The sequence below is a fragment of the Oncorhynchus masou genome, chromosome 32, assembly GCF_036934945.1.
Source record: "Oncorhynchus masou masou isolate Uvic2021 chromosome 32, UVic_Omas_1.1, whole genome shotgun sequence".
Lineage (NCBI taxonomy): Eukaryota > Metazoa > Chordata > Actinopteri > Salmoniformes > Salmonidae > Oncorhynchus > Oncorhynchus masou.
In genome coordinates this window covers 84,672,244-84,699,863 of record NC_088243.1, presented here as the reverse complement: position 1 = coordinate 84,699,863, position 27,620 = coordinate 84,672,244, and the positions used below count along the sequence as shown (strand labels likewise).

General features: G+C 43.1%; 3 protein-coding genes across 6 annotated transcripts; all 3 read left to right on the top strand.

The window, feature by feature from the left end:
• The first annotated feature begins 605 nt into the window (after positions 1-605).
• Positions 606-12,747, top strand: LOC135526720 (heat shock 70 kDa protein 4-like). 3 transcript variants are annotated; one of them, XM_064955325.1, is made up of 19 exons: positions 606-894; positions 1,499-1,556; positions 1,948-2,088; positions 2,337-2,459; positions 2,619-2,718; positions 2,857-2,990; positions 3,241-3,485; positions 4,798-4,874; positions 5,012-5,163; positions 5,427-5,533; positions 5,657-5,790; positions 6,128-6,318; positions 6,616-6,717; positions 6,984-7,139; positions 7,432-7,557; positions 9,277-9,384; positions 10,586-10,705; positions 11,202-11,363; positions 11,812-12,747. In XM_064955325.1, the coding sequence occupies exons 1-19, from the start codon at positions 788-790 to the stop codon at positions 12,019-12,021; spliced, it is 2,553 nt and encodes an 850-aa protein (XP_064811397.1). In that variant the 5' UTR covers positions 606-787; the 3' UTR covers positions 12,022-12,747. The 3 variants fall into 3 exon arrangements, with proteins under 3 accessions (XP_064811397.1, XP_064811398.1, XP_064811396.1); XM_064955326.1 differs by having other exon boundaries at positions 4,798-4,883; positions 6,628-6,717; XM_064955324.1 differs by having other exon boundaries at positions 4,798-4,883.
• Positions 12,748-13,379: 632 nt separating this feature from the next.
• LOC135526719 (glucosamine-6-phosphate isomerase 1) lies at positions 13,380-17,545 on the top strand. Of its 2 annotated transcripts, none has more exons than XM_064955322.1 (7): positions 13,380-13,483; positions 13,826-13,965; positions 14,148-14,249; positions 14,374-14,556; positions 16,363-16,547; positions 16,818-16,992; positions 17,215-17,545. In XM_064955322.1, the coding sequence occupies exons 2-7, from the start codon at positions 13,842-13,844 to the stop codon at positions 17,262-17,264; spliced, it is 819 nt and encodes a 272-aa protein (XP_064811394.1). In that variant the 5' UTR covers positions 13,380-13,483; positions 13,826-13,841; the 3' UTR covers positions 17,265-17,545. The 2 variants fall into 2 exon arrangements, with proteins under 2 accessions (XP_064811394.1, XP_064811395.1); XM_064955323.1 differs by lacking the exon at positions 13,380-13,483 and adding an exon at positions 13,523-13,589.
• A 72-nt stretch (positions 17,546-17,617) lies between these two features.
• LOC135526717 (NEDD4 family-interacting protein 1-like) lies at positions 17,618-27,575 on the top strand. The gene is made up of 8 exons (XM_064955319.1): positions 17,618-17,800; positions 23,236-23,341; positions 23,572-23,711; positions 23,885-23,954; positions 25,274-25,398; positions 25,562-25,628; positions 25,819-25,927; positions 26,192-27,575. Exons 1-7 carry the CDS (start codon positions 17,765-17,767, stop codon positions 25,923-25,925), a joined length of 651 nt encoding a protein of 216 aa, XP_064811391.1. The 5' UTR covers positions 17,618-17,764; the 3' UTR covers positions 25,926-25,927; positions 26,192-27,575.
• The last annotated feature ends 45 nt before the right edge of the window (positions 27,576-27,620 follow it).

Here is a 27,620-nt window from a genome sequence, read left to right as displayed (position 1 = left end):
GATTCTGTGCTTTCAACTTTGTAGCAACAGTTTGGGGAAGGCCCTTTTCTGTTTCAGCATGACAATGCCCCATTGCACAATGTGAGGTCCTTACAGAAATGGTTTGTTGAGATCGGTGTGGAAGAACTTGAATGGCCTTCACAGAGCCCTGACCTCAACCCCATCGAACACCTTTGGGATGAATTGGAAAGCAGACTGCGAGCCAGGCCTAATCGCCCATCGTCAGTGCCCAACCTCACTAATGCTCTTGTGGCTGAATGGAAGAAAGTCCCCACAGCAATGTTCCAAAATCTAGTGGAAATCCTTCCCAGAAAAGTGGAGGCTGTTATAGCAGCAAAGGGGGGGATGCAACTCCATATTAATGCCCAAGAGTTTGGAATGAAATGATCGACGACCAGGTGTCCACATACTTTTGGTCATGTAGTCTAACATGAACATGCCGTTCTTGTGCTGGTCTCTGTAGACATCCGCGTTGCTTCCAACAAATTTCAAATGCTTTGGCCCTAGTGTCTGCTTTTCGAGACCTGTGCAATAATCATCATGGGACTTTTATACTGAAATCTATTATGTTGAGGTGTAGAAAGTGAGCTTGTTCGAAGGCATCAACAAATTTGCCGGCAAGTAGCGCACTCAGTTGCATTTTCATGGAACTAGGGTGGGGATAATGAATTAAACCAGAACGTACATTCAGTTTGCGGTCTGGTCTGTCCTATTTAGGGAATTAACTGTAAGCCTACTTTGTGCTTTTCCATAGTATTATCTGTTTATTAAGTAACATTTTGCGAAGATGTCTGTGGTAGGATTCGACGTCGGGTTTCTGAACTGCTATGTTGCGGTAGCTAGAGCCGGAGGAATAGAAACTGTAGCCAATGAATACAGCGATCGATGTACACCGTAAGTGACACTTATATGTGTGTGGTTTATATGGTGTGTATTGTAAATTTGAACATGTTTGCCTCCTAAAGTGATTGAGAAACTAGAGGGATTGGAACACATTTTGTGGCCTTGGCAGCAAGACGGACAAGGGAGGTGCGCCAGCCGGCTAACATTAGCCGAGCCGCGTTGCAACACAGCATGTTCATGTTATTGCTAACTGGAGAGATCTACCCATGACTTGTAAAAACGAGTAATCCATCTACTCTGTTAGCTATTTGACCAATTAAACGTTACGGCATTTAATTTGTGATACCTTAACTTACATTCCCCACGTAACATCTTGAGTGTTTTCGAAAACAATGGGGGGGGGTCATTTGTTTTAATGAAGTATGAATGGACGCATGACTGAGAGGAGGCCTGCAATCGCTCGACATCAATGGACTTGTTCATAGGAATCATTTGTATACTGCTCTGTATTACTAGCCAGCTAATAACACGCATTTGGATGGGCAATTTAATACTACTGTGTTTTATCTTAGCTAGCGCTGTTATCTTATTACGGAAAGCCCGGTGAAAACTGACAAGCATTTTACTGATGTTTATTCCGCTGTCATTCTTTCAGAGCATGTGTGTCATTTGGACCACGGAATCGATCTATTGGTGCAGCCGCAAAAAGCCAGGTATGTTTTAATAGAGGACGCCCTCTACTTGATTATTTAGTTGACTGGTGACACATTGAGGGTGTTAATCTTCTAGCAAGTTTTATGGTTTTCTGCTTATACATAGAAATGGGGATTTCATAACCAAGCCAATATTTGATTACCTGATGGAACTATTAAAAACAGAAGATAATAATTATGCATGCATGTCCTCAAAGGACCCCAAATAAAACCACAGAGTCAATTTAGCCAGTCTTTTATGTCTAAAGTATTTGATTGGGGATTTAAGCTATTCCATCATTTCTGATTTCTCCTGTTTCATTAGGTATCACATCATTAAGTAACTTTTTAATATGAGATAATGATTTATTTTGCATAATGCAGCATCATTTCCCTGCTAATCCCAAATCAGGTCGTCACAAACTGCAAGAACACAGTCCAAGGTTTCAAGAGATTTCATGGCCGGGCGTTTTCTGATCCGTACATCCAGCGTTTGAAATCCAGCCTTGTTTACGATTTAGCGCAGATGCCTTCGGGCACCACTGGCATTAAGGTAAGGAGAGATAACAGTGACGATTCGTTCTCCTTAAACAGCTGAGGAATACATGAGTAGGCTTAATGGGGAGGGAGATTACTCATCATCCTTGTCTAATCGGTAATTAACATAGATATTGGTTGTCTATCTGTCTGTCTGTCTTTGTCGTATAATATTTTCACATGTTATTCTGTATTGTACTCTACCTGTGTGAACCCCAAAAGCAAATCATTTACAATGACAACTGGTGTCTGTGTGTCCTTTAGGTGATGTACATGGAGGAGGAGAAGGTGTTCAGCATTGAGCAGGTCACTGCCATGCTTCTGACCAAGATGAAGGAGACAGCTGAGCATGCACTGAAGAAACCTGTGGCTGACTGCGTGGTCTCTGTGAGTATCAATCTGCAGCGTGCTAGTGTGCACTGGGCGCTACACTTTACTAGAAGGACCAGGAATTTGGTCACATGACTAAAAGACAGGATGTGGAAAAACCATTTTGAATGGAGTTTCTAGGCCTGCTGGCTAATCAGCCTGTATCATCCTCCCCAGGTCCCCTGCTACTACACGGACGCAGAGAGGAGATCAGTGGTGGACGCAGCACAGATCGCTGGACTCAACTGTCTGAGGCTCATGAATGAGACAACTGCAGGTATAGAGAGAGCTGTGTTGACCACTAACAAAGTTACTGTAGCTATTTAACTCAACACCTCAACCACACCTTATTGTTTGATATTAAGGTGATTTGTTCTTTCAAAATAAAGATTGATTATGCATATCTTCCGTCCAGTGGCATTAGCGTATGGAATCTATAAGCAGGACCTCCCTGCTCCAGAGGAGAAGCCCAGGATTGTGGTGTTTGTGGACATTGGACACTCTGGATATCAGACCTCTGTCTGTGCCTTCAACAAGGGCAAGCTGAAGGTAGGTGTCTTTAATCAGGAGACAGAGGAGGCTATGGGGGGTCATGCTGATTCTACAAAATAACAGTTTTTATTGAAAACTGAAATGTCCACAGAATTTACAGACAACTTCAATAACCTTTTGGCTATTCAACAAAACAAGTGCTCTAGTGACTAGAGTTATTCTGGCCAGGTCACATGGGCTCAGGAAAAATAATAATTAGTTTTTGCTCATATTTATGTTTTTTTAATACCATTTTCGTATCCCTCAGGTTCTGGCGACGGCCTGCGACCCGGAGCTGGGCGGAAAGGACTTTGACGAGATGCTGGTGAGACACTTCTGTGAGGAGTTTGGGAAGAAGTACAAGCTGGACGTGAAGACCAAGCCCAGGGCTCTGGTCAGGCTCTACCAGGAGTGTGAGAAACTCAAGAAGCTGATGAGCGCTAATTCCTCAGACCTGCCCCTCAACATCGAGTGCTTTATGAACGACATTGACGTCTCTGGAAAACTCAACAGGTATAGTGTTTTGTGAGTCTATGAGATTGTTATCTCAACTGAACTCCTCGGAATGCAAGGCCGTGGTCCTTGATATAAACAGGTCTTTCGTGATCTATTAGATGAGTCCTTATTTTGGTCTGTGGTGCAATGACCACATGACGAAGTTGTGCTGAACAAAAATATAAATGCAACATGAAACAATTTCAAAGAGTTTACTGACTTACAGTTCATAAGGAAATCAGTGAATTGAAATAAATTCATTAGGCCCTAATCAATGGATTTCACATGACTGGGAATACAGATATGCATCTGTTGGTCACAGATACCTTAAAATAAATGGGTCTCACAATGGGCCTCAGGATCTCATCACTGTATTTTTGTGCATGCAAATTGCTATCGATGAAATACAATTGTGTTCATTGTCCATAGTTTATGCCTACCCATACTATAACCCCACCGCCTCCATGGGGCACTTTGTTCAGTACGTTGACCTCAGCAAACCGCTCGCCCACACGACTTCATACACATGGTCTGCGGTTGTGAGGCCGGTTGGTTGTACTGCCAAATTCTCTAAAACAACGTTGGAGGCGGCTTATGGTAGAGATATGAACATTAAATTCTTTGGAAACAGCTCTGGTGGACATTCCTGCAGTCAGCATGCCAATTGCACGCTCCCCAAAAACATGAGACATCTGTGGCGTTGTGTTGTGACAAAACTGCACATTTTAGATTGGCCTTTTATTGTCCCCAGTACAAGGTGCACCTGTGTCATGATCATGCCGTTTATTCAGCTTCTTGGTATGCCACACCTGTCAGGTGGATGGATTATCTCGAAAAAGGAGACATGCTCACTAACAGGGATGTAAACCAATTTGTGCACAACATTTGAGAGAGATACGCTTTTTGTGCATATGGAAAATTTCATGGATCTTTTACTATAGTTGCATTTTATACTGTTGTTCAGTGTATTATTGTAAGTATAGTGACACCATAGAACGCATGGTGGTCCTTGACATCTGGTAGTTTTATCAGAGAAATTGCATGTTGATGATGCATACACATATGTAGGATTTTATTTGACCAGTTTCTCACAGCAGGAAAATAATCTTGCAGCAACATTTATAATTAATGGACATTTTGGCAGGGTTTGATAGTTTTTATTTTATTTAGGGGAAATCAAGTGTGACATTTTTAGGTGAAAATTCCAAACTCTTTAGGAGCCTTTTAAAACTTTTTATACACTACACGTTTGCATTTCCTGCTGTGCAAGAAGTTGCAACAACAAGGTGATCAAATTAAGGTCCTACATCTGCATGTGTATTTTCTCTAGGGTTCAGTTTGAGGAGATGTGTGCTGACGTTCTGGGCAGAGTGGAGGCACCACTGCACAACCTGATGGAGCAAGCCAGTGAGTATCGTAGGTTTGCATATAGCATTACAATTGAGCATTATCTGTGTAGGCATTGAGTATTGTCTTTTATAGTTTTGAGTTATGTCAGTGACTGTTAGTTCTGATTGGTGCCTTCCTGATTCCTGTCCAATCAGAACTGAAGAAGGAGGACATCTATGCGGTGGAAATAGTGGGCGGGGCATCCCGTATCCCGTCTGTCAAAGAGAGGATCAGTCGATTCTTCGGGAAGGAGCTGAGCACCACCCTGAATGCTGATGAGGCCGTGGCCAGAGGATGTGCCCTGCAGGTCTGATGATCACTCTGTTTCCCCCCTCCTGACCTTAAAATGACCTTTTGGACATCCAGGATTTACTCAGCAAATTAGAAAAGGAAACTTAGCCTCCAAACGCTTCTGCTACTATACTATGTATTAATGATCTGGATTCCAATGTTTATAGATATCCTTCTTACCAGTAGGACCTAATTCATTGTTGTTGATTTCTACTGGAGTAAGGTGATGGAATAATGGTTTGTCTCGCTGCTAAGAATATCCCCTGTCTGCCTCCTCAGTGTGCAATCCTGTCCCCTGCATTCAAAGTGCGTGAGTTCTCCATCACAGACGCAGTTGCTTACCCAATCTCTCTGAAATGGAACTCTGCTGCAGAGGAAGGCTTGAGGTAAACTACAATACCTATCTGGGTGTATTATCACCTTGATTATAGATCATTTTTTTTGTGTGATAGCTTCATTGTAGTTATTTTAGTGCTAACTAGACTGCTATGTGTGTTGTTCATTTGTAGCGATTGCGAGGTATTCCCAAAGAACCATGCTGCACCCTTCTCCAAAGTGTTGACTTTCTACCGGAGGGAGCCCTTCTCTCTGGAAGCCTACTACAACACCCCCAACGAGCTGCCGTACCCCGACCCCACCATAGGTATGTACACGGCGTTGACTCCACTATGAACAACGCTCCTGTGGGTCCCTTTCTGTCTGCCAACAGTATCTTCTATAGCAACGTATTCAGTTATGCCTCATAGCAGCAATGGCCTGTTGACTACAGTTTGCAGTGTGAAGCTTATCATTGACTTGCCCATTGATTTTTGAATACATTTTTTTGCTGTTGTTTATAACTGTTTTTGTCAAGTGTCAGTAATGTAAGTTTCCCCCTAAGGGGACAATACATTATAGCTCAGTTTGTCATCAGCATTTCCTGTCACATGTACCGACTATGTGCCATGACCACCTTTTATTTCCTGTGTCCACTCCTATAGGTCAGTTTGTGATCCAGAAGGTGGTGCCCCAGGCGTCTGGGGAGAGCTCCAAGGTCAAGGTGAAGGTGAGGGTCAACATCCACGGCATCTTCAGCGTCTCCTCAGCCTCGCTGGTGGAGGTCCAGAAGGCCGAGGAAGGAGAGGAGCCCATGGACACAGAACAGCAGGCAACACAAGAGAAGGAGGAAGAGGTGATTGTTAACAAACATATTCATTCAGATTTTATGTTGCTTTTAAACATTATTTTTTTAAACCAAAGTGTCTTATTCAATATTCGCTACGCAGACAATTACAATTAACTTTCCAAACCAGAGTCCAATGAAAGCTAGGCCTGCAAATGCACTATTAAACCACACAACCTTTTGGAAGAGGGGATTCAGTTAGACACACTACTATATATTGATGGCATTGCTATCTGGAAGTGTGTCTGTCCAATCATTGGGCAGAGAGAGATGTGGCGTTAATGAAGTGACCTGCGCTCTCTGCAGGGCAACATGCAGACTGACCAGGATGAGACAAAGGCTCAAGGAGATGGACAGAAAGAGGCAGAAGAGGAGGAGAAGACACCGCCGGAGAATGAGGAGATGGAGGTTATATTGCTTATGACACATTTGACATCTATATTCTAAATGTTTATGGTAGCATTCTGCGCTTTCTGTTCCGGAGGACTGCAGTTTGTACAGACTTAGACAAAAGCAAGTAGCCTGGTCCCAGGTCAGTTTGTGTTGTCTTGTCAACGACCAGACAGAACAAACCCATCTCAGGGGCAGGCTGAAAAACACTCACCGGGAGTGAAGGGCACTACTTTATGGATATTTGGTCTTAATGATGCTGTTTCCCTCTCCTCTCTCCCCAGACCTCCCCAGAGGAGAGTAAGACCGAGAAGAAGTCTGACCTGCCTCCCCAGGCCAAGAAGCCCAAAGTTAAGACAAAAGTCTTGGAGCTTCCCATTGAGAACAGCCCTCAGTGGGAGCTGGCCGTCGACATGCTCAACCTCTTTGTAGAAAATGAGGTAATTAAATCGGACATCGCTGGATTGTTTTTGTTCAGATGTTGTGTTTCTTCCTACTGCTATCCTCTCTTAGTGCCATCCTCTCTTAGTGCCATCCTCTCTTAGTGCCATCCTCTCTTAGTGCCATCCTCTCTTAGTGCCATCCTCCATATCTTTGTTATCTGTCTGTTCTGTATTCTTCCGTCTGTTTCTATATACTTGTATTTGACATGTTTCTCTCTCTGTTTTGAGTAGTGCTTAAAGAGTGTTCTGTGGGAACTTGAAGTGGTTGATTTTTGTCTGGTTTCAACAGGGTAAAATGATAATGCAGGACAAGCTGGAGAAGGAGAGGAACGACGCTAAGAACTACGTGGAGGAGTATGTGTACGACATGAGGGACAAACTTCACGGCAGGCTGGAGAAATTCGTCAGTGAAGCTGTGAGTACTGTGGCTTTCTGTGGTACTTTCAATTCTGCCTGACATTAGCTGCCCATGAAACACCCAGCAGGTTTCTTAAAGGGATACTTTGGGACTTTGTCAGTGAAGCTGTGAGGACTGTGTCTGACATTAGCTGCCCATGAAACACCCAGCAGGTTTCTTAAAGGGATACTTTGGGACTTTGTCAGTGAAGCCCTGTCACTACTTCCCTACAGTCCGACGAACTCATGGAAGTAGATAAATGACTTCTTTGCCAAAATCCTGAAGTATCCCTTTAACAACAAGATATAATACTGTCTAACGTCCTTTATATCAGAATTGTGTTCTTTGTAATATGTTTAAATGTCATCCATTGTGTACTGAATGTTGAATTTGATTGTTGTAGGATCGGGATACCCTGTCCTTAACTGAATGTTAATGACTGTGTTTTGACTGGGGTGTAGGATCGGGATACCCTGTCCTTAACTGAATGTTAATGACTGTGTTTTGACTGGTGTGTAGGATCGGGATACCCTGTCCTTAACTGAATGTTAATGACTGTGTTTTGACTGGGGTGTAGGATCGGGATACCCTGTCCTTAACTGAATGTTAATGACTGTGTTTTGACTGGGGTGTAGGATCGGGATACCCTGTCCTTAACTGAATGTTAATGACTGTGTTTTGACTGGGGTGTAGGATCGGGATACCCTGTCCTTAACTGAATGTTAATGACTGTGTTTTGACTGGGGTGTAGGATCGGGATACCCTGTCCTTAACTGAATGTTAATGACTGTGTTTTGACTGGGGTGTAGGATCGGGATACCCTGTCCTTAACTGAATGTTAATGACTGTGTTTTGACTGGGGTGTAGGATCGGGATACCCTGTCCTTAACTGAATGTTAATGACTGTGTTTTGACTGGGGTGTAGGATCGGGATACCCTGTCCTTAACTGAATGTTAATGACTGTGTTTTGACTGGGGTGTAGGATCGGGATACCCTGTCCTTAACTGAATGTTAATGACTGTGTTTTGACTGGGGTGTAGGATCGGGATACCCTGTCCTTAACTGAATGTTAATGACTGTGTTTTGACTGGGGTGTAGGATCGGGATACCCTGTCCTTAACTGAATGTTAATGACTGTGTTTTGACTGGGGTGTAGGATCGGGATACCCTGTCCTTAACTGAATGTTAATGACTGTGTTTTGACTGGGGTGTAGGATCGGGATACCCTGTCCTTAACTGAATGTTAATGACTGTGTTTTGACTGGGGTGTAGGATCGGGATACCCTGTCCTTAACTGAATGTTAATGACTGTGTTTTGACTGGGGTGTAGGATCGGGATACCCTGTCCTTAACTGAATGTTAATGACTGTGTTTTGACTGGGGTGTAGGATCGGGATACCCTGTCCTTAACTGAATGTTAATGACTGTGTTTTGACTGGGGTGTAGGATCGGGATACCCTGTCCTTAACTGAATGTTAATGACTGTGTTTTGACTGGGGTGTAGGATCGGGATACCCTGTCCTTAACTGAATGTTAATGACTGTGTTTTGACTGGGGTGTAGGATCGGGATACCCTGTCCTTAACTGAATGTTAATGACTGTGTTTTGACTGGGGTGTAGGATCGGGATACCCTGTCCTTAACTGAATGTTAATGACTGTGTTTTGACTGGGGTGTAGGATCGGGATACCCTGTCCTTAACTGAATGTTAATGACTGTGTTTTGACTGGGGTGTAGGATCGGGATACCCTGTCTTTACAACTGGAGGACACAGAGAACTGGCTGTATGAAGACGGAGAGGACCAACCTAAACAACAGTACATCGACAAACTGGCCGTGCTGAAGGTAAAGCTTAGTGTTATACACTGTCACTGTGGTACAGTCTCCCACACCCTAGTCCCAGGTAATGCTTTCAGTTGTATGTATTATAGTCACACCGGCATGCATTGTTTGAAGCTCAGTGTTAAATTAAAATCTCCCTACCATCATATCTAAGCCAGTATGTCACCGACGTTGATGACAAATCAACTTGATTGGAGGTACACAACACACTCCCTTGCCTCTCGCCATGAGCCGTCCGGCCGTTAACCAAGAACCACATACCGGGTTTTTTACAGGGTCGTTAGCAATTGAGTTTTCAGAGTATTTTCTGCGCCTACCTAGCTCAAATCCTCAACGTCCGATAACCACTAGGTTCCCTGCTGCCCGTTTTAAAAGTGTTGGACTAGTAACCGGAAGGTTGCAAGATCGAATCCCCGAGCTGACGAGGTACAAATCTGTCGTTCTGCCCCTGAACAGGCAGTTAACCCACTGTTCCCAGGCCGTCATTGAAAATAAGAATTTGTTCTTAACTGACTTGTAAAATAAAAAAACGAGACTGTAGCGTCCGCAAAGTGAACATTGGTCTTAAAATAATGTCGGATTGACATATGTTTGACGGTGCAACAGTTTTTATTACATAATGTATCTCTCTCATGTGAACATTTCCGTCCATTAATAACCAATGATGTGCTACCTTTTTTTTGTAGCATTTCTGACAATGCTAACACTTCCAGCCGAGTTCTATCAACAGGGTTGAGGAACTCTGTTGCTCGGCAACAACCCAGCTGCTGCTGCCTGCGAGAGGCTGTCAGTCATAAGAAGTAGCTAAGAACAAAACTAGGCTACTGATAACTAGTTATATGGTGGTATTTAAGCTGAGGTTAATTAACAAATGCAAACATATATATATTTTGATTAGCTAGGTAGCTAGCCAACGTTACCTACTCTGTTTTTACAATGTTTGAATGCTAAGCAATCAGCAAACACATTGTTTGAAGTACAATATACCAACATAGCTACTGTAGTCGGTCAAATCTGTGTGCTGGAAAACCTTGGTAGAGCGTGGGTGGAGTAGGCACTGTACTCATGTGAAATTTCCTTTTCCAGCTTCAGACCAATGACTACTTCTCACATAAAATGTTAGTTTTTAATTGTCATTATGAGTTAAAGTCCTGCCAAGTCATTATCTAGTGTTTCTGATGTAAGTGTTGTCTGATGTCTCCAGAAACTGGGCCAGCCTATCCAGGAGAGGTACATGGAGTCTGAGGAAAGACCCAGAGCCTACGATGACATGGGGAAACGGATCCAGATGTACATGAAGATCGTTGAAGCTTATAAAACCAAGGTACCGCTGCCCCTATACACCCAGGGTACCGCTGCCCCAATACACCCAGGGTACCGCTGCCCCAATACAGTGCCTTGCGAAAGTATTCGGTCCCCTTGAACTTTGCGACCTTTTGCCACATTTCAGGCTTCAAACATAAAGATATAAAACTGTATTTTTTTGTGAAGAATCAACAAGTGGGACACAATCATGAAGTGGAACGACATTTATTGGATATTTCAAACTTTTTTAACAAATCAAAAACTGAAAAATTGGGCGTGCAAAATTATGTAATTGTGATTTATTTTATTTATACATTGGCAAAAATGTCTTCACCTGTTTTGCTTTGTCGTTATGGGGTAATTGTGTGTAAATTGATGAGGGGGGAAAATCAATTGAATCCATTTTTAGAATAAGGCTGGAACGTTACAAAATGTGGAATGAATCAAATGGTCTGAATACTTTCAGAATGCGCTGTATATTACACGGTTCCTTTGCTTGTCTTTCCATTCCCCAGGAGGAGCAGTATGACCATCTGGACCAGGAAGAGATCAACAAGGTGGATAAGATGGTGAACGAAGCCATGATCTGGCTGAACAGCAAGATGAACCAGCAGAGTAAACTGAGCTTGACTGTGGAGCCTGCTGTTAGAGTCCGAGAGATACAGGACAAGACTAAGGTGGGACTAACTACCTACAGTACTGGTAACTTACAATGAACTACAGTACTGCTAACAATTCCTTCACTGCTGGCTAACTGCCGCGGCGCTGGCTAACTGCCGCGGCGCTGGCTAACTGCCGCGGCGCTGGCTAACTGCTGAGATACAGGTTAGAACAGCTACAGTACTAACTGTTAAGATGTTTTTTGATATTCTAACAAAAATATAAACTTGCGCTTACTGCTTATGAATTCAACATTGGTGTGTTATGTAGTCCTTATGTCGGAATCCTTCTAGTGAAGTGTTACCCAACCTTACAACCAAGCTACAGTATACTGTCAATATTGCCTTTTGATCATGAATATCCTTCTACTACTGTAATACTGCATGCCGGCATTCTGCTAATCCAACTTAACACTGCTTGCAGTTATTTGTAACTTTCACTCTTCCTACTATTTCCTCTCAATAGGAGCTGTACTCTTCCTGCAACCCCATCGTGACCAAGCCCAAGCCCAAGGTGGAGCTGCCTAAAGACAACAAGGCAGGGGAGCAGAATGGACCAGCGAACGGCCAGGAGAAAGCCCCAGCAGAGGGCACCGAGAAGGGGACCGCCGACAGCACAGGCAACCCCCCCTCCATGGAATCCACGGAACCTAGACCAGACATGGACCTTGACTAAGCGGACACAGACCGCAACCAGTGTCTCATCTCCCAGGGGCTGTGTTCATCTGAAAAGTGTCTCCTTTCATGTTTCCTTGTCACCTTCCCCTTTCAGACCTGATAGGACTTGATAGATGAGTTCAACTAAGCATTATTGGGGGGGGGGGGGACAACCTCTACCTGAATGGTCTACCAAAAAGGCATGCTGGATATATTAACTACAGTACTGTAGCACATTGCTCATGTCTTATCTATCTTGTCAGATCTGTTGAGATAAGGAAGGAATCAACCTAGGCAGCAAGGGAAGGAGGCAAGGTGATGGGATTGAGACACAGCCCAGAGCTACTAGTGGAGTGTCAACTATTTTGGTTTCGTCTGAAATGGCTCCCTATTTACTATATAGTGCACTACGTTTGACCAGTGTCCATATGGCCCTGGTCAAAAGTAGTGCGCTATGTAGGAAACAAGGTGCCATTTCAGATGTTGCCATTAACTCCACTTCACATGTCAATGCAGGCGGCATACTGTAATTTCGGCACATTTACCCCAAGTACCTGATGAAAATGATGGTGTATTTCTGCTGCCAATAGCATGCCCATTATTTTATTGCTGATATAAAATGTAAAGAAGCCAACTGCAATAAGCTTGTTACGATGAGCGCTGCATGATGGTGTTTCTGTTGTGTACTCTCCAACTGTTCCGGGTCATTGTTGCAATTTGGTTTTAATAAAGTTATTGAAAATTGCTTCATGTAGCCCTTATTTGAGCATTTTAGAGGAATCCCGTTTCGTTCTCAGGCTATATTTTGACAAGCCCAAAGGCCGGCAGATCTACCAGCCTGGCCTATATTTGGACGATGTATCTAGAGAATTATTTTTTTCTCCTCCCTGATTTCTTAAACGTTACCAATGCATAAAGGCAATGAAAAATGTTTCACTCATCTGTCAAATAACGACTGCTTTAATTATAAGTAATTTTACAATTCCATCCAAAACCTGCTCCGGCTATCACGTGCCGGCTACCACCCAGTTACTCAACCCTGCACCTGAGGCTGCTCCCCTATATACTTTAATAAACATACTGCTTTACTTATTCCATGTTTACACTGTATTCTATTCCGCTGTAATTTAGTCTATGAAACTCCGACATTGCTCGTACTAATATTTGTATATTAATTCCATAATTTACCTTTTTGATATGTGTGAATTGTTAGATTCTACTGCACTGTTGGAGCTAGGAACGCAAGCGTTTCCCTACATCCGCAATAGCATCTGCTAAATATGTGTGCGACCAATACAATTTAATTTGAAAAGAAGGCCTGCCTATTCATCCCGTTAAACATTCAGCGTTCCTCAATCTGTAATCGAGGCTTCCCGCAGGAACTCCGCCCGCCTCTTCCTCGTGTCTGCAGCTGCGTCAGTCATATGACAGAGGTTCCTGCTTTCTTAAACAAAGTATTTTAAAGCGGAAAGGCGGATGCGGTAAGTTGATCAATGCGTTTGTTTTTATTTACTTAATGCACAAAGTAAGACGCTAGTACAAACGTCATCAGCGGCCGATTTTGGATATGCATGATACCGTTTTCAAGTACAGTGGATTCAACATTTGCCTTTAATTAAATGCATTTTCGTATAGTTTGATTTGGTCTACTTCCCCCGTTAATTCGGGTAGGGATCCTTTAGTACATCTTCCTGCAGCAAGTCCTCATTTTATGGGTCTAAAGTCTGCTTGTTTTGGTGGAGAACAAATATTGCTTCAAGATCTGTTCCTTCTGATACAATAACATCTGTATTCACCATCCAAGTTTTGCTGTGATTTTAAAGCTTTTAATTTAGGACCATGAAGCTGATCATTCTGAATGAGTATGACCAAGTTGGTGAGTGGGCTGCCAAGTACATCAGGAATAAAATCCTTCGCTTCAACCCTGGACCAGACAGATTCTTCATTCTAGGACTCCCCACGGGTAAGCCATCTGTTGATTCTACAGGGCACGCCTTCCTTTCCATTGTACAGGCAATGGTGCAATCATAATAATCATGCTTCAAATGTGTCTACATAAAGACATTAACATAGATTTATTTGACGTGTAAAACTAGAGGTATTTTGTTGAAAATAACAATAATTTCTCCCCAATGTACACCCCAGGAGGTACTCCTCTGGGATGCTATAAGAAGCTGATTGAGTTTTATAAGAAAGGAGAGATCTCTTTCGAGTATGTCAAAACGTTCAACATGGATGAGTATGTGGGTAAGCTTCACCTTTACAATACTTCTCTATTTCACCTATTTCTACACCATACAGTATCAACATTCTTCACAGCATGAGAAACCATACAAAACTGTGATCCCTGTTTTTTTTTTAAATCTTGCAGGTATTCCTAGGGATCACCCAGAGAGCTACCATTCCTTCATGTGGAATAATCTCTTCAAGCACATTGACATCAAATCGGAGAACACCCATATTCTGGATGGCAACGCTGCCAACCTTGTAGAGGAGTGTGATTCCTTTGAGGAGGAGATCAAAGCAGCTGGAGGAATTGACCTCTTTGTTGGAGGTAGGTAGGGAGGGAGGGAGGCAGGTAGGGAGGGAGGATATTGATATGATGGTATTGAGTATATCTATTATATTTACTCTGTTATACAGTGCATTCAGAAAGTATTCAGGCCCCTTGACTTTTTCCAAATGTTACTTTACAGCCTTATTCTAAAATTGATTAAATCATTTTTTTTCTCTCTCATCAATCTAAACACAATACTGACAAATCAAAAACAGGTTTTAGAAATGTGTGCAAATGTGTATATATATATATATATATATACATACATACCTTATTTACATAAGTTTTCAGACCCTTTGACATGAGACTCTAAATTGAGCTCAAGTGCATCCTGTTTCCATTGATCGTCCTTGAGATGTTTCTACAACTTGATTGGAGTCCACTTGTGGTAAAATCAATTGATTGGATATGATTTGGAAAGGCACACACCTGTCTATATAAGGTCCCACAGTTGACAGTGCATGTCATAGCGAAAACCAAGCCATACTAAAATGTATAAAAACGTTTTTTTGCTTTGTCATTATGGGGTATCGTGTGTAGATTAATGAGGTAAAAAAAAACAATAACATATTTTAGAATAAATCTGTAAAGTAACAAAGCGTGGAAAAGGTGAAGGGGTCTGAATACTTCCCGAATGCACTGTAAGGTCCCAGAGTTGACAGTGCATGTCATAGCAAAAACCAAGCCATGAGGTCGAAGGAATTGTCCTTAGAGTTCCGAGACAGGATTGTGTCGAGGCACAGATCTGGGGAAGGGTACCAAAAAATGTCTGCAGCATTGAAGGTCCCAACAAACAAAGTGGCCAACCATCATTCTTAAATGTAAGAAGTTTGGAACCACCAAGACTCTTCCTAGAGCTGGTCGCCCAGTCAAACTAAGCAATCAGGGGAGAAGGGCCTTGGTCAGGGAGGTGAACACGAACCCGATGGTCACTCTGACAGAGATCCAGAGTTCCTCTGTGGCGATGGGAGATCCTTCCAGAAGGAGAACCATCTCTGCATCACTCCACCAATCAGACCTTTATAGTAGAGTGGCCAGACGGAAGCCACTCCTCAGTACAAGGCACATGGTAGCCCACTTGGAGTTTGCCAAAAGGCACCTAAAGACTCTCAGACCATGAGAAACAAGATTCTCTGGACGGATGAAACCAAGATTGACCTCTTTAGTCTGAATGCCAAGCGCCACGCCTGGCATCATCTCTATGGTGTAGCACGGTGGTGGCAGCATCATGCTGTGGGGATATTTTTCAGCGGCAGGGACTGGGAGTCTAGTCAGAATCGAGGGAAAGATGAACAGAGCAAAGTACAGCGAGATCCTTGATGAAAACCTTCTCCAGTGCACTCAGGACCTCAGACTGGGGAGAAGGTTCACCTTCCAACAGGACAACGACCCTAAGCACACAGCCAAGACAACGCAGGAGTGACTTCGGGACAAGTCTCTGAATATCCTTGAGTGGCCCAGCCAGAGCCTGGACTTGAACCCGATCTAACGTCTCTGGAGACCTGAAAATAGCTGTGATTGGACACTCCCCATCCAACATGACAGAGCTTGAGAGGCTCTTCAGAGAGGAGTGGGAGAAACTCTCCAAATACAGGTGTGCCAAGCTTGTACCCAATAAGACTCGAGGTTGTAATCACTGCCAAAGGTGCTTCAACAAAGTCCTGAGTAAAGGGTCTGAATACTTATGTATTAAGGGTCATTATGTAAAAAATGCACACCACAAGCACAAACCAGTTCAGAAAACAACAGACTTTGAAATGTCAATACCAAAATCCAACAAATGTAACCCACCCTGTCTGTCAGGTATTGGACCGGATGGCCACATTGCCTTCAACGAGCCAGGCTCCAGTCTATTGTCCAGGACCAGAGTGAAGACCCTGGCTCAGGACACCATCCTGGCCAACGCACGCTTCTTTGACGGAGATCTGTCTAAAGTACCCACCATGGCTCTGACTGTGGGAGTGGCCACTGTCATGGACGCCAGAGAGGTTAAGAGCTGATTTCAAGATGTCTGTCTCTGCTTTATGTTTCTGGTCTGTCTTCTCTTGTAACTAATTTTTTCATGGACAACTGGTCCCTTTACAGTTCCTATACTTATTCAATTGTTATATAAAGAGGCTGTTACACATTGCCTCAAGATGTCATTTTACTGCTTCTTTATTGTAACAATGTAATACTAGTCTATACGAATGTAATGCCGATCTATAACCATGTAATAACAGTTTATAGGATGATGATGATGATGATAATGTCTCCAGGTCATGATTCTCATCACGGGAGTACACAAAGCGTTTGCCCTGTACAAGGCCATAGAGGAAGGGGTGAACCACATGTGGACGGTGTCAGCCTTTCAGCAGCACCCTCAGACTGTGTTTGTGTGTGACGAGGATGCTACCCTGGAACTGAGGGTTAAAACTGTCAAGTACTTCCGAGGTGAGGGTCTACTTCTTTACTAAAGGACTTGGTCCTCACAGTGCATTCCATGATTGTGCTGCGTGCATGGCTTTATGAACAAGTGCTTCATCAGTTTTCAAATTCATTGTGTTTTGTTTTATTATTGGCCCGGGAGGAATACATTATTTTCTTCAATAAAAACAGAATTGTGAATGAAGTGGAAAATCTAACTCACTTGACCTATTATTATTTCTCCTACAGGGATGATGCATGTGCACAACAAGTTGGTGGATCCACTGCCTCCCAAGTAAGACGAGCGCACTGCAAAAACATCGGGAAACCTGCAATAACCAGGATAGCAGATGCCTGACCCTCCGGGATATGACAGTGGCCACGGGTGGAGGATCAACTGTGTGTGTTGTACTGTGTTTTACTTAAAGTTACTTGTAGTAGGCTGCATTTGATTATGTAATACATTTATCTTCGATAAAAAAAAAACAGTTTTCGTAGTTCCAGAGTTAAATTCGATACAAAACTTGACTTTGAATGTATTTTGAATGTGTTATTGTAATAAAAATAACTCTGAGAATGACTCGGATTATTTGTTATAGCTGGGTACGTGGTGTTTTCATTATGCTGACGGTTCGGCGGGGTCACGTGACAGTGCAAGGGGCGGAACAACACACCAGACCTGGAAGGAAGGGGAGATGGCGGAGCTGTGCTACTTTCAATCATAGCGTATCAATATTAGATTCAGATCACAGTTTGCCAAACAAGTGATCATTCTCAAACACTCAACGTCCATCCAGGAATGGCCGAGCAAATCAGCAACGTTAGATATCAGGAGGTAAGTTTTATTTTTTATTATAACCAATAAAATTCGCTTACGGCTCAACTAGCCAGCGTTGGAAAACGAAACGTCGTTGTGACTTTGGGCCCAGTTTTTCTAACGTTGTAGCTCATTTGTGTCTTCAACGTTTAACTTTACAGTTACGGTTAACGCGTTCGCTTGCTACCTCGTTTATGGTGGTTAAGTGTAGTTAGCTAGTTAGTATAACTCATTTAACTAACTACAGGGGGACGGACCTCAGGCCCATTTGTTATGACGACCTAACTGTTGACATGTCCCACCCTAATAGGCCGTGGACAGGCTAATCCGTGGAAAATAGTGTTTCCGCTAACATAGCTAAATACCTACCAGTATCTAGTTTAACTATATATAGTATATAGTTTAACTAGATACCTAGCTAGCTACCTTAATCATAGTAGTGATAAAATCTATCAAGATTGCACAAGAACACGTTACTAGTAGGCCTACATTCATTGATAGGTGTCGACAACCAATCTGCGACTAATGCCACAGAGGTATACCACAAAGCAGGATCAATTAGTTAGCCAGCTAACTCGCCTAAATATTCAGAAATAAGATTTTTTTTCTAGACAAGCCTGAAATGGGCATGGTCTAATTGATTCAACAACCAGAAACGTATCCAGAGCCTTCAGAAAGTATTCACACCCCTTAATTGTTTCCACATTTTGTTGTCAATGATCTACACAAAACTTGAAACATTTGTTTAATTTTTTTTTTTTTTTTTTTAATTGGATTATTATTCAACCCCCTGAGCCAATACATGTTATATTCATCTTTGGCAGTGAGTACAGATGTAAGTCTTTCTAGTTAAGTCTCTTAAGACCTTTCCAAATCTGTATTGTACAATATTTGACCATTACTATTTTTTTTAATTCTTCAAGCTCAAATTGGTTCTTGATCATTGCAAGGCAGCCATTTTCAAGTCTTGCCATATATTTACTAGCAGATTCAAAACTGTCAAATAGGCCAAAACTGTAAATCAAAGTCAAATCTGTAAATAGCCACCTGGTAACATTCAATGTTGTCATGTTAATAAGCAACTCCAGTGTATATTTGGCCATGTGTTTTAGGTTATTGTCCTACAGAAAAGTGAATTTGTCTCCAAGGGTTTGTTGGAAAGCAGAATGAAACAGATTTTCCTCTAGGATTTTGCTTAGTTCAATTCTGTTTCTTTTTATCATAAAAAAAACACCTTAGTCCTTGCTGATGACAAGCATACCCATAACATGATGTAGCCACCACCATGCTTGAAAAAAACGAAGAATGGTACTCAGTGATGTGTTGTTGGATTTGCCCCAAACATAATGCTTTGTTTTTCAGGACATAAAATTAATTTCTTTGCCATTTTTTTTTCTTCCAGTTTTAGCCCTACTTTAGTGCCTTATTGCAAACAGGAGGCATGTTTTAGAGTATTGTTTATGCTTTCTTTTCACTCTGTCAATTAGGTAAGTATTGTGGAGTAACTACAATGTTGATCCATCCTGACTTTTCTCCTATCACAGCCATTAAACTCTGTAACTGTTTTAAAGTCACCATCGGCCTCATGGTTTCCTTCCTGTCCGGCAACTGAGTTAGGAAAGACGCCTGCACCTTTAATGACTGGGTGTATTGATACACCATCCAAAGTGTAGTTAATAACTTCACCATGCTCAACGGGATATTCAATGCCTGTTTTTTAAATTTTGTTTTTAACCATTTACCAATAGGTACCCTTCTTTGTGAGACATTGGGGCGGCAGGGTAGCCTAGTGGTTAGAGCGTTGGACTAGTAACCGGAAGGTTGCGAGTTCAAACCCCCGAGCTCAAACCCCCGAGCTGACAAGGTACAAACCTGTCGTTCTGCCCCTGAACAGGCAGTTAACCCACTGTTCCCAGGCCGTCATTGAAAATAAGAATTTGTTCTTAACTGACTTGCCTGGTTAAATAAAGGTAAAATAAAAAAAATAAAAATAAAAAAATTGGAAAACCTCCCTGGTTTTTGTGGTTGAATCTGTGTTTGAAATTCACTGCTCGAATAAGAGACCCTAAAGATAATTGTATGTGTGGGGCACAGAGATGAGGTAGTCCTTCAAATATCATGTTTAGGGTTGCACATTTTGGGGAATATTCAGAGGTGGAAACTTTGTGGGAATTAACAGAAATATATGTAAATTAATATTAATGCCATTTAAATGTATATGTTTTTTGCATTGGATATTCTTTCCATATCATATGGAGACAGAAACATAAACCTTTTACCTCATCATAAGTAGACGTAATTGCAAATTATTAAATTATTCCAATAGAAAAAGAAAATAATTTCAGTTACGAATTGAACATGAATTAAATGAGTTGACTCTTCACATGGGCTGATTTCACTGAACAACAAAAGAAAGGGAATATTGAATGATCCCCAATTATCCATCGTATCTCCCAAAAATGTTTCCAACATACATCTGTAAACCGGAAGTCTAGAAACTAAAGCTTTGGTGGGCTTCCCCTCAGGCCTCCATGTCTTGTCCCTGGACCTCCTCAATGTCCACCTCATCTTCACTGTCACTTTCTGACCTTGTTGAGGATGGCTTGTCAGGCTCAAAAAGCCTCAAATTTGCATGGATGGCCAAAATAAATTCAACCCTTATATTGGTCAGCCTGTGGCGTGCTTTGGTGTGTGTGTGTTTCCAAACAAGGACTGGAGGATGATGGAGGCAACAGGGGAAAGAGCCTCAGATCCACAAAGTCCCTTCCTCCAGGTGGCTGATGAGATATGTTGGCACGACTGCCATATTGCATCTCCATCCCAAAGCCCTTGCTTGGAAGTGTACTTCGCCAAACTGCCAAGAACCTTGTCCTCATCCAGGCCAAGGTGTCGAGACACGGTAGTGATGACACCATAGGCCTTGTTGATCTCTGCACCAGACAGGATGCTGTTGCCAGCATACTTGGGGTCCAACACGTACGCCGCGGTGTCTATGGGCTTCAGGCAGAAGTCTTCACACTTTTTGATGTATTTCAGAACTACAGTTTCCTCTGCTTGGAGCAACAGTGAACAGGGCAGTACAGATTTCTTCTCTTACATCTGCAAGCAGAGTCTGAACATCAGACAGGATGGCATTGTCTCCCTCAATCTGTGCAATGTTACTGCTATAGGTTCCAGGAGTTCCAGGCTGCTTACCACTCTCTCCCAAAATACATCATCCAGGAGGATCTTCTTGATGGGGCTGTCCATATCGGCAGACTGTGGTATGGCCATTTCTTGGAGAGACTCCTTCCCCTCCAGGAGACTGTCTAACATGATGACAACACCACCTCAATGGGTGTTGCTGGGAAGCTTCAACGTGGTGCTCTTATTCTTCTCACTTTGCTTGGTGAGGTAGATTGCTGCTGATGACCCTTCATATACCTGACCATTTTCCTTGGCTCTCTTGTAGAATGTATCCATTGTTTTCAGTGCCATGATGTCCTTGAGGAGCAGATTCAATGCATGAGCAGCACAGCCAATGGGTGTGATGTGAGGGTAGGACTCCTCCACTTTAGACCAAGCAGCCTTCATGTTCGCAGCATTGTCTGTCACCAGTGCAAATACCTTCTGTGGTCCAAGGTCATTGATGGCTGCCTTCAGCTCATCTGCAATGCAGAGACCGGTGTGTCTGTCTCTTGTCTGTGTTCTTTTCGAGTACTGGTTGAGGGGTGGAGATGATGTAGTTAATTAATCCTTGCCCACAAACATTCGACCACACCTCAGAGATGATTGCAATACAGTCTGCTGTCGCTATGATTTGTTTGACCTTCACTTGAACTCTGTTGAACTCTGCATCCAGCAAACAGCAAATGAGTAGATAAAGCATGTCTGGTTGGAGGGGTGTATGCTGGGCGGAAAACATTCAGAAATTCCTTCCAATACACATTGCCTGTGAGCATCAGAGGTGAACCAGTTTCACACACAGCTCGAACAAGCCATTCATCAGCATTTCTCTGACTATGTTCCTCCATTGAGTCAAAAAAACTTCTGATTCCGGGAGGACCATGAGCTGTTGCTATCGATTAGGTGTCTGATTCATCATTTTCACCTCGAATAGAAGTAGAGCAACTTTTGTCAGAGGTTGCTTGTTGTGAGCGCTGAGGGAACTTTATGCACTTGGCCAGATGATTGTTGCATTCTTCACATGATTTGGAACAGTATTTGTAAATGTATACAGCTTTTCCTTCTATATTCGCTGCAGTGAAATGTCTCCACATATCAGAAAGTGCCCGTGGCATTTTCCTGTCAAGATTAGAAAAGAAATGGTAAAAAAAAATAAAAAAATACAGCTCCATGTACAGATAAATAGTTAAGCCGTTAGATTAAACAACTCCTTTTGTAAGATAATTTAAAAACGTGATGATACATGTATGGAAACAGGTGAATTAACACTCCTCAGTTAGCAGGCTCAAGCAAGCTAAAACCCACATGGTAGCAAAAACTAACTAGCAGAAATTGTTAAGTTAGAAATTATTTAAACACACTTTGTTGTAGGCTACTATTTACTATTTAACAAAAAATCATGTATGTCATATATATTTAGCCCACCCAGTATTGTAATCAAAACTTACCAGAAAGCATGTAGTCCTTGGCTCAGACAGTGTAGTAGTGTGGGCTCAATAGCATCTCATCCGTGTGCAAGATCTTGAGAATCAGCTGTACATGTGATGGAAGAATGCACTGTGCATGTAGAGGGTTGCAATTACCATTGATTTGAGGATAGTTTAACCTAAATATGCCACAAGACCTAGAATTGCTTTATGTGTATCCCACAAAAAAAGGTTCTCTGTTATAAGCTAACTTTTTTTTGGATAAATTTAAGCAAAATTCCCCAAATTCCAGGGCTAAACTTCACATGGGAAATTCTGGAAATTTACCGGAAGGTTCCGACCCTTTGCACCCCTAATCATGTTACACTTACTGCACACAGTGAGACCATGCTACTCATTATGTTTACTAATTAAATTATTTAGGCCATATCACAGGGGTTGAATATTTATTGACTGAAGACATTTCAGCTTTTCATTGTTTTATTAATTTGGAAAAACATCATTCCACTTTGACATTATGGGGTATTATGTGTAGGCTAGTGACACACAATCTAAATTTCATCAATTGTAAATTCAGGCTGTAACACAACAAAATGTTTAAAAAGTCAAGGGGTTTGAATACTTTCTGAAGGCACTGTATGTAGGCACCTGTAGTTATTTCTTGTTGATTATCAAAGTTAGCTGGCTATAACTCATTGATCCTGCATTGTAGTATATGCCTCAGGTTTCACAGGTTCCTGTCATGTCACTGATGGGTTGTTGCCAGTTAATTTGTCTGACGGCCAGAATAGTGCAACATCAGAATCATCACACTGTGTGTGTGTGTGTGTGTGTGTGTGTGTGTGTGTGTGTTGCATCCAGCTGGTGAATGAGGAGGAGCCAGCAGCAGCTCAACCCCCTCAGGAAGAGCCAGCAGCTGTCCTGGATGCCCCTCCCCCCTACAGCAGCATCTCAGCTGCCAACGCGGGTAATTGGCCTCTGTCCATCCACACACAGTAACTGGCAATATATTGACTCATCTCATATGGGGTTGAGGACGGATTGAGATGCAAGTCAGGAATGTAATATAGTTATTCTAGTGCTCAGAAGAAAAGGCTTCAGTGTAAAACGGGTGTTTTAGTGAGCTCCCAACATTCACCTTGCTCCTAGCCAACCGTAATGTGCTGCGTCACGTAATCTGCACCTTTTCCCCTGCAGCGTTCTTCGACTACAAGGAGGATGCAGGCAGGTTCCCCAACCCTCCGTCCTACAACGTGGCTACCACTCTGCCCTCCTATGATGAAGCAGAGCGGACCAAAGCGGAGACCGGTGTCCCTCTGGTCCCTGGCAGGGTCGTGGTATGTCTGTCCTCCTTTCACAGCGGTTTTCATTCATTCATTGTTCAGGCATTGATAACTCCAGATTCACTAGTATTTATCATTGTGAGAGCCTGCCTCCTAAATAAACACATTTTGACCATCATCATTGGAAGGTGTCTGACAACCAAAACATTTCCCTTTTCTCCTGTCAGGAGGATGACTTTGACGATGCTGACCAGCTGCGCATAGGGAATGATGGCATCTTTATGCTCACCTTCTTCAGTAAGTCTTCTCTCTGTTTCCTGTACAGTGTAGTTGTTGTTCTGGACAGACGATGTCTGTCTGCATCTCGTGGGTTCATGGGTACACTAAACAAAGCAATGACATTTAGCCATGCCGGGGACTGTCCTAAACCATGCCGGGGACTGTCCTAAACCATGCCGGGGACTGTCCTAAACCAAGCCGGGGACTGTCCTAAGCCAAGCCGGGGACTGTCCTAAGCCAAGCCGGGGACTGTCCTAAACCAAGCCGGGGACTGTCCTAAGCCAAGCCGGGGACTGTCCTAAGCCAAGCCGGGGACTGTCCTAAGCCAAGCCGGGGACTGTCCTAAGCCAAGCCGGGGACTGTCCTAAACCATGCCGGGGACTGTCCTAAGCCAAGCCGGGGACTGTCCTAAGCCAAGCCGGGGACTGTCCTAAGCCAAGCCGGGACTGTCCTAAGCCAAGCCGGGGACTGTCCTAAGCCAAGCCGGGGACTGTCCTAAGCCAAGCCGGGGACTGTCCTAAACCATGCCGGGACTGTCCTAAGCCAAGCCGGGGACTGTCCTAAGCCAAGCCGGGGACTGTCCTAAACCATGCCGGGGACTGTCCTAAACCATGCCGGGGACTGTCCTAAACCAAGCCGGGGACTGTCCTAAACCATGCGGGGGACTGTCCTAAGCCAAGCCGGGGACTGTCCTAAGCCAAGCCGGGGACTGTCCTAAACCATGCCGGGGACTGTCCTAAACCATGCCGGGGACTGTCCTAAACCAAGCCGGGGACTGTCCTAAGCCATGCCGGGGACTGTCCTAAACCATGCGGGGGACTGTCCTAAGCCAAGCCGGGGACTGTCCTAAGCCAAGCCGGGGACTGTCCTAAGCCAAGCCGGGGACTGTCCTAAGCCAAGCCGGGGACTGTCCTAAGCCAAGCCGGGGACTGTCCTAAGCCAAGCCGGGGACTGTCCTAAGCCATGCCGGGGACTGTCCTAAGCCAAGCCGGGGACTGTCCTAAGCCAAGCCGGGGACTGTCCTAAGCCAAGCCGGGGACTGTCCTAAGCCAAGCCGGGGACTGTCCTAAGCCAAGCCGGGGACTGTCCTAAACCATGCGGGGGACTGTCCTAAGCCAAGCCGGGGACTGTCCTAAGCCAAGCCGGGGACTGTCCTAAGCCAAGCCGGGGACTGTCCTAAGCCAAGCCAGGAATTATGTGTAATTAGAAAAGCTGTTGTATAATCTTTCACAAAGCATCATGGTCTATGTGTGGTGAACAACAAGCATGTTAACGGATGAGCCTCTTCTTATTGGTGATCAATGATTAATTGATTGATTGTCCTCTCTTCTCTCCAGTGGCATTCCTGTTCAACTGGATCGGCTTCTTCCTGTCCTTCTGTCTGACCACTTCTGCAGCCGGCCGCTACGGCGCCATCTCTGGGTTTGGCCTGTCTCTCATCAAATGGGTTCTCATAGTCCGGGTAAGATCTACACACATCGCCTCGTTGTTCTTTACAACACTGGTCCCGCAGTACTACGGGGAGTTCAGGCTTTTGTTCCAGCCCAGCCCTAAATGCTTTGGAATGCTACTGTGTGTACGACTGGTCCCCCTAATGCTATTTTACTGTCTTTTGAACGTTACAGTTTTCTACCTACTTCCCCGGCTACTTTGATGGTCAGTACTGGTTGTGGTGGGTGTTCCTGGCTTTGGGTAAGTGAGGCTTAAGTCTGAGCTCTTATTTAGATGAATGAATTAACATTTACATTACATTTACATTTAAGTCATTTAGCAGACGCTCTTATCCAGAGCGACTTACAAATTGGATTAATTAATGTGTATGAAATGTGTGAAAGATGATCACGGAATGGATGCGGTTGTCTTTTTTTTTGTGACTCTCCAGGCTTCATGCTGTTCGTCAGAGGGTTCGTCAACTACTCCCGGGTTCGCAAAATGGCCGACCCTACTTACGCCACACTGCCCCGAACGAGAGTCCTGTTCATCTACTGAAGGTGAAGGGGCCCTAATTCACACAACATTCCTGTGTTACAGCAGAATACGACCTTATCAAATCATAAGCCTGGTCCTCTATTAAGAAATACAAGTATTAGTAATCTATGAAATCATATAGATTTTCTCCACTCACTAGTTTCCTTCCAATGTAGTCTGGTTACCTATAAATATACCATAAACAAACACGGTCCATAGTAAACCACCCTTTCTCTACAGAGATGCTGATCTCCACCATTAACTTATCTCCTGTTTACTTTTCACAGCCGGTTTTTGAATCAACAAAACGTCCCTGAATCTGGATCGAGAATCCTGGTTGTTTTGAAAATGCATCATACCGACAAAACAGCAGAAGTCTAAAACCAAACTACTCAGATAAGCATCACGACATGGCAGGATGGAAAAGAAGAAACAACACAATCTTGATGACTACAACTCTTGTAACATTCAGGAAGTAAATACACCAATTGTTTTGTTTTATTTTGAAAAGTGTAATTAACGGATAATGATAGTGTGTACTCATTAGTGGCGAATGTTGTGCTATTTTCCATGTTTCGGTCTGTAATGTATGGGTATTGCCTTATCATTTGATGGTAGTGTACTAGCATGCATCTGCACCTCCAAGGGATCAGTCTTATTTCACTAATGCTTCATTCAAAGCCCACCGCTGTAATGCATTACGATGCAGTCGTAATGCATTATAAGCACTTCATAAGCACTTGTACCACCTTTTATGTTCATAGTTGTCACCAGCTCATAGTAATCATAAGATGGGGGGGAAATAGTCACGTATGGTTTTACAATTTCTGAGTTTGTAATAAAAACATTGGGGTTTTATACATGCTTATCACAAGTAATAATGCGCTATACCTGTTGGCTTCATATATGAAGCGTTGCTTGTATTTCTGGCCAGTAGAGGACAGAGGTCTTTGTCATGAATTATTCCTATAAGACATAATCCTACCTTTTTATATGCACACCTACCTCAAACGTAAGGTATGTGCACATCTTAAGGTAAAGATTTTTGTCCAAAGTGTTTTTTTTGTTGTTGTACAAGTTATACAGTTTTGCGTAGAGAGGAGAAAAAGAACCATTACTTACGTATGGAAATACTATAATGCTGTCAGAGAATGTAAGCAGATGCACTTTTTTAGAAACGAAACTAATAAAACGCCAGGGAGTTTAACAATACACGACCAAATGGTAGTACCTGTGAGTATTCAGTGAGTATAGAGCTTTTATAAGGGTTAAATGGCAATTTATAACTAGTCATAGGGGTGATATGGCAAGTTATGACTGGTCTATGACCGTACTAATTCGATTTAGTAAGAAGACGAGCAATTGTACTTGGCAATCTTTCTCTTTAGGAAATTGTTGGCATATTGTTAACTGTAAATGATCTCAAACATGCTCTGTTGCATCCCCCTGTATGCCAGCCAGTCTGTTTTAAACCAGTTGTTTAGATTTCTTTCTTAGCCCTTAATGTGGACTGGTACAGCACAGCTACAATCCAAACCCAGTCCTAGACACACATCTCTCTGATCCTCTGTGTGAAATAGTACAGCTGCATCCTTGGGATTTTATTATGAGATTTTGTTTTAAACTGTAAAAAAAAGCTTCATGTCTAATAAATGTCATTTTCAAAAGCAAGATTGATCTCTGTTCCAGGTTTTGTGTGCAGGCTTTGCCAGAGAT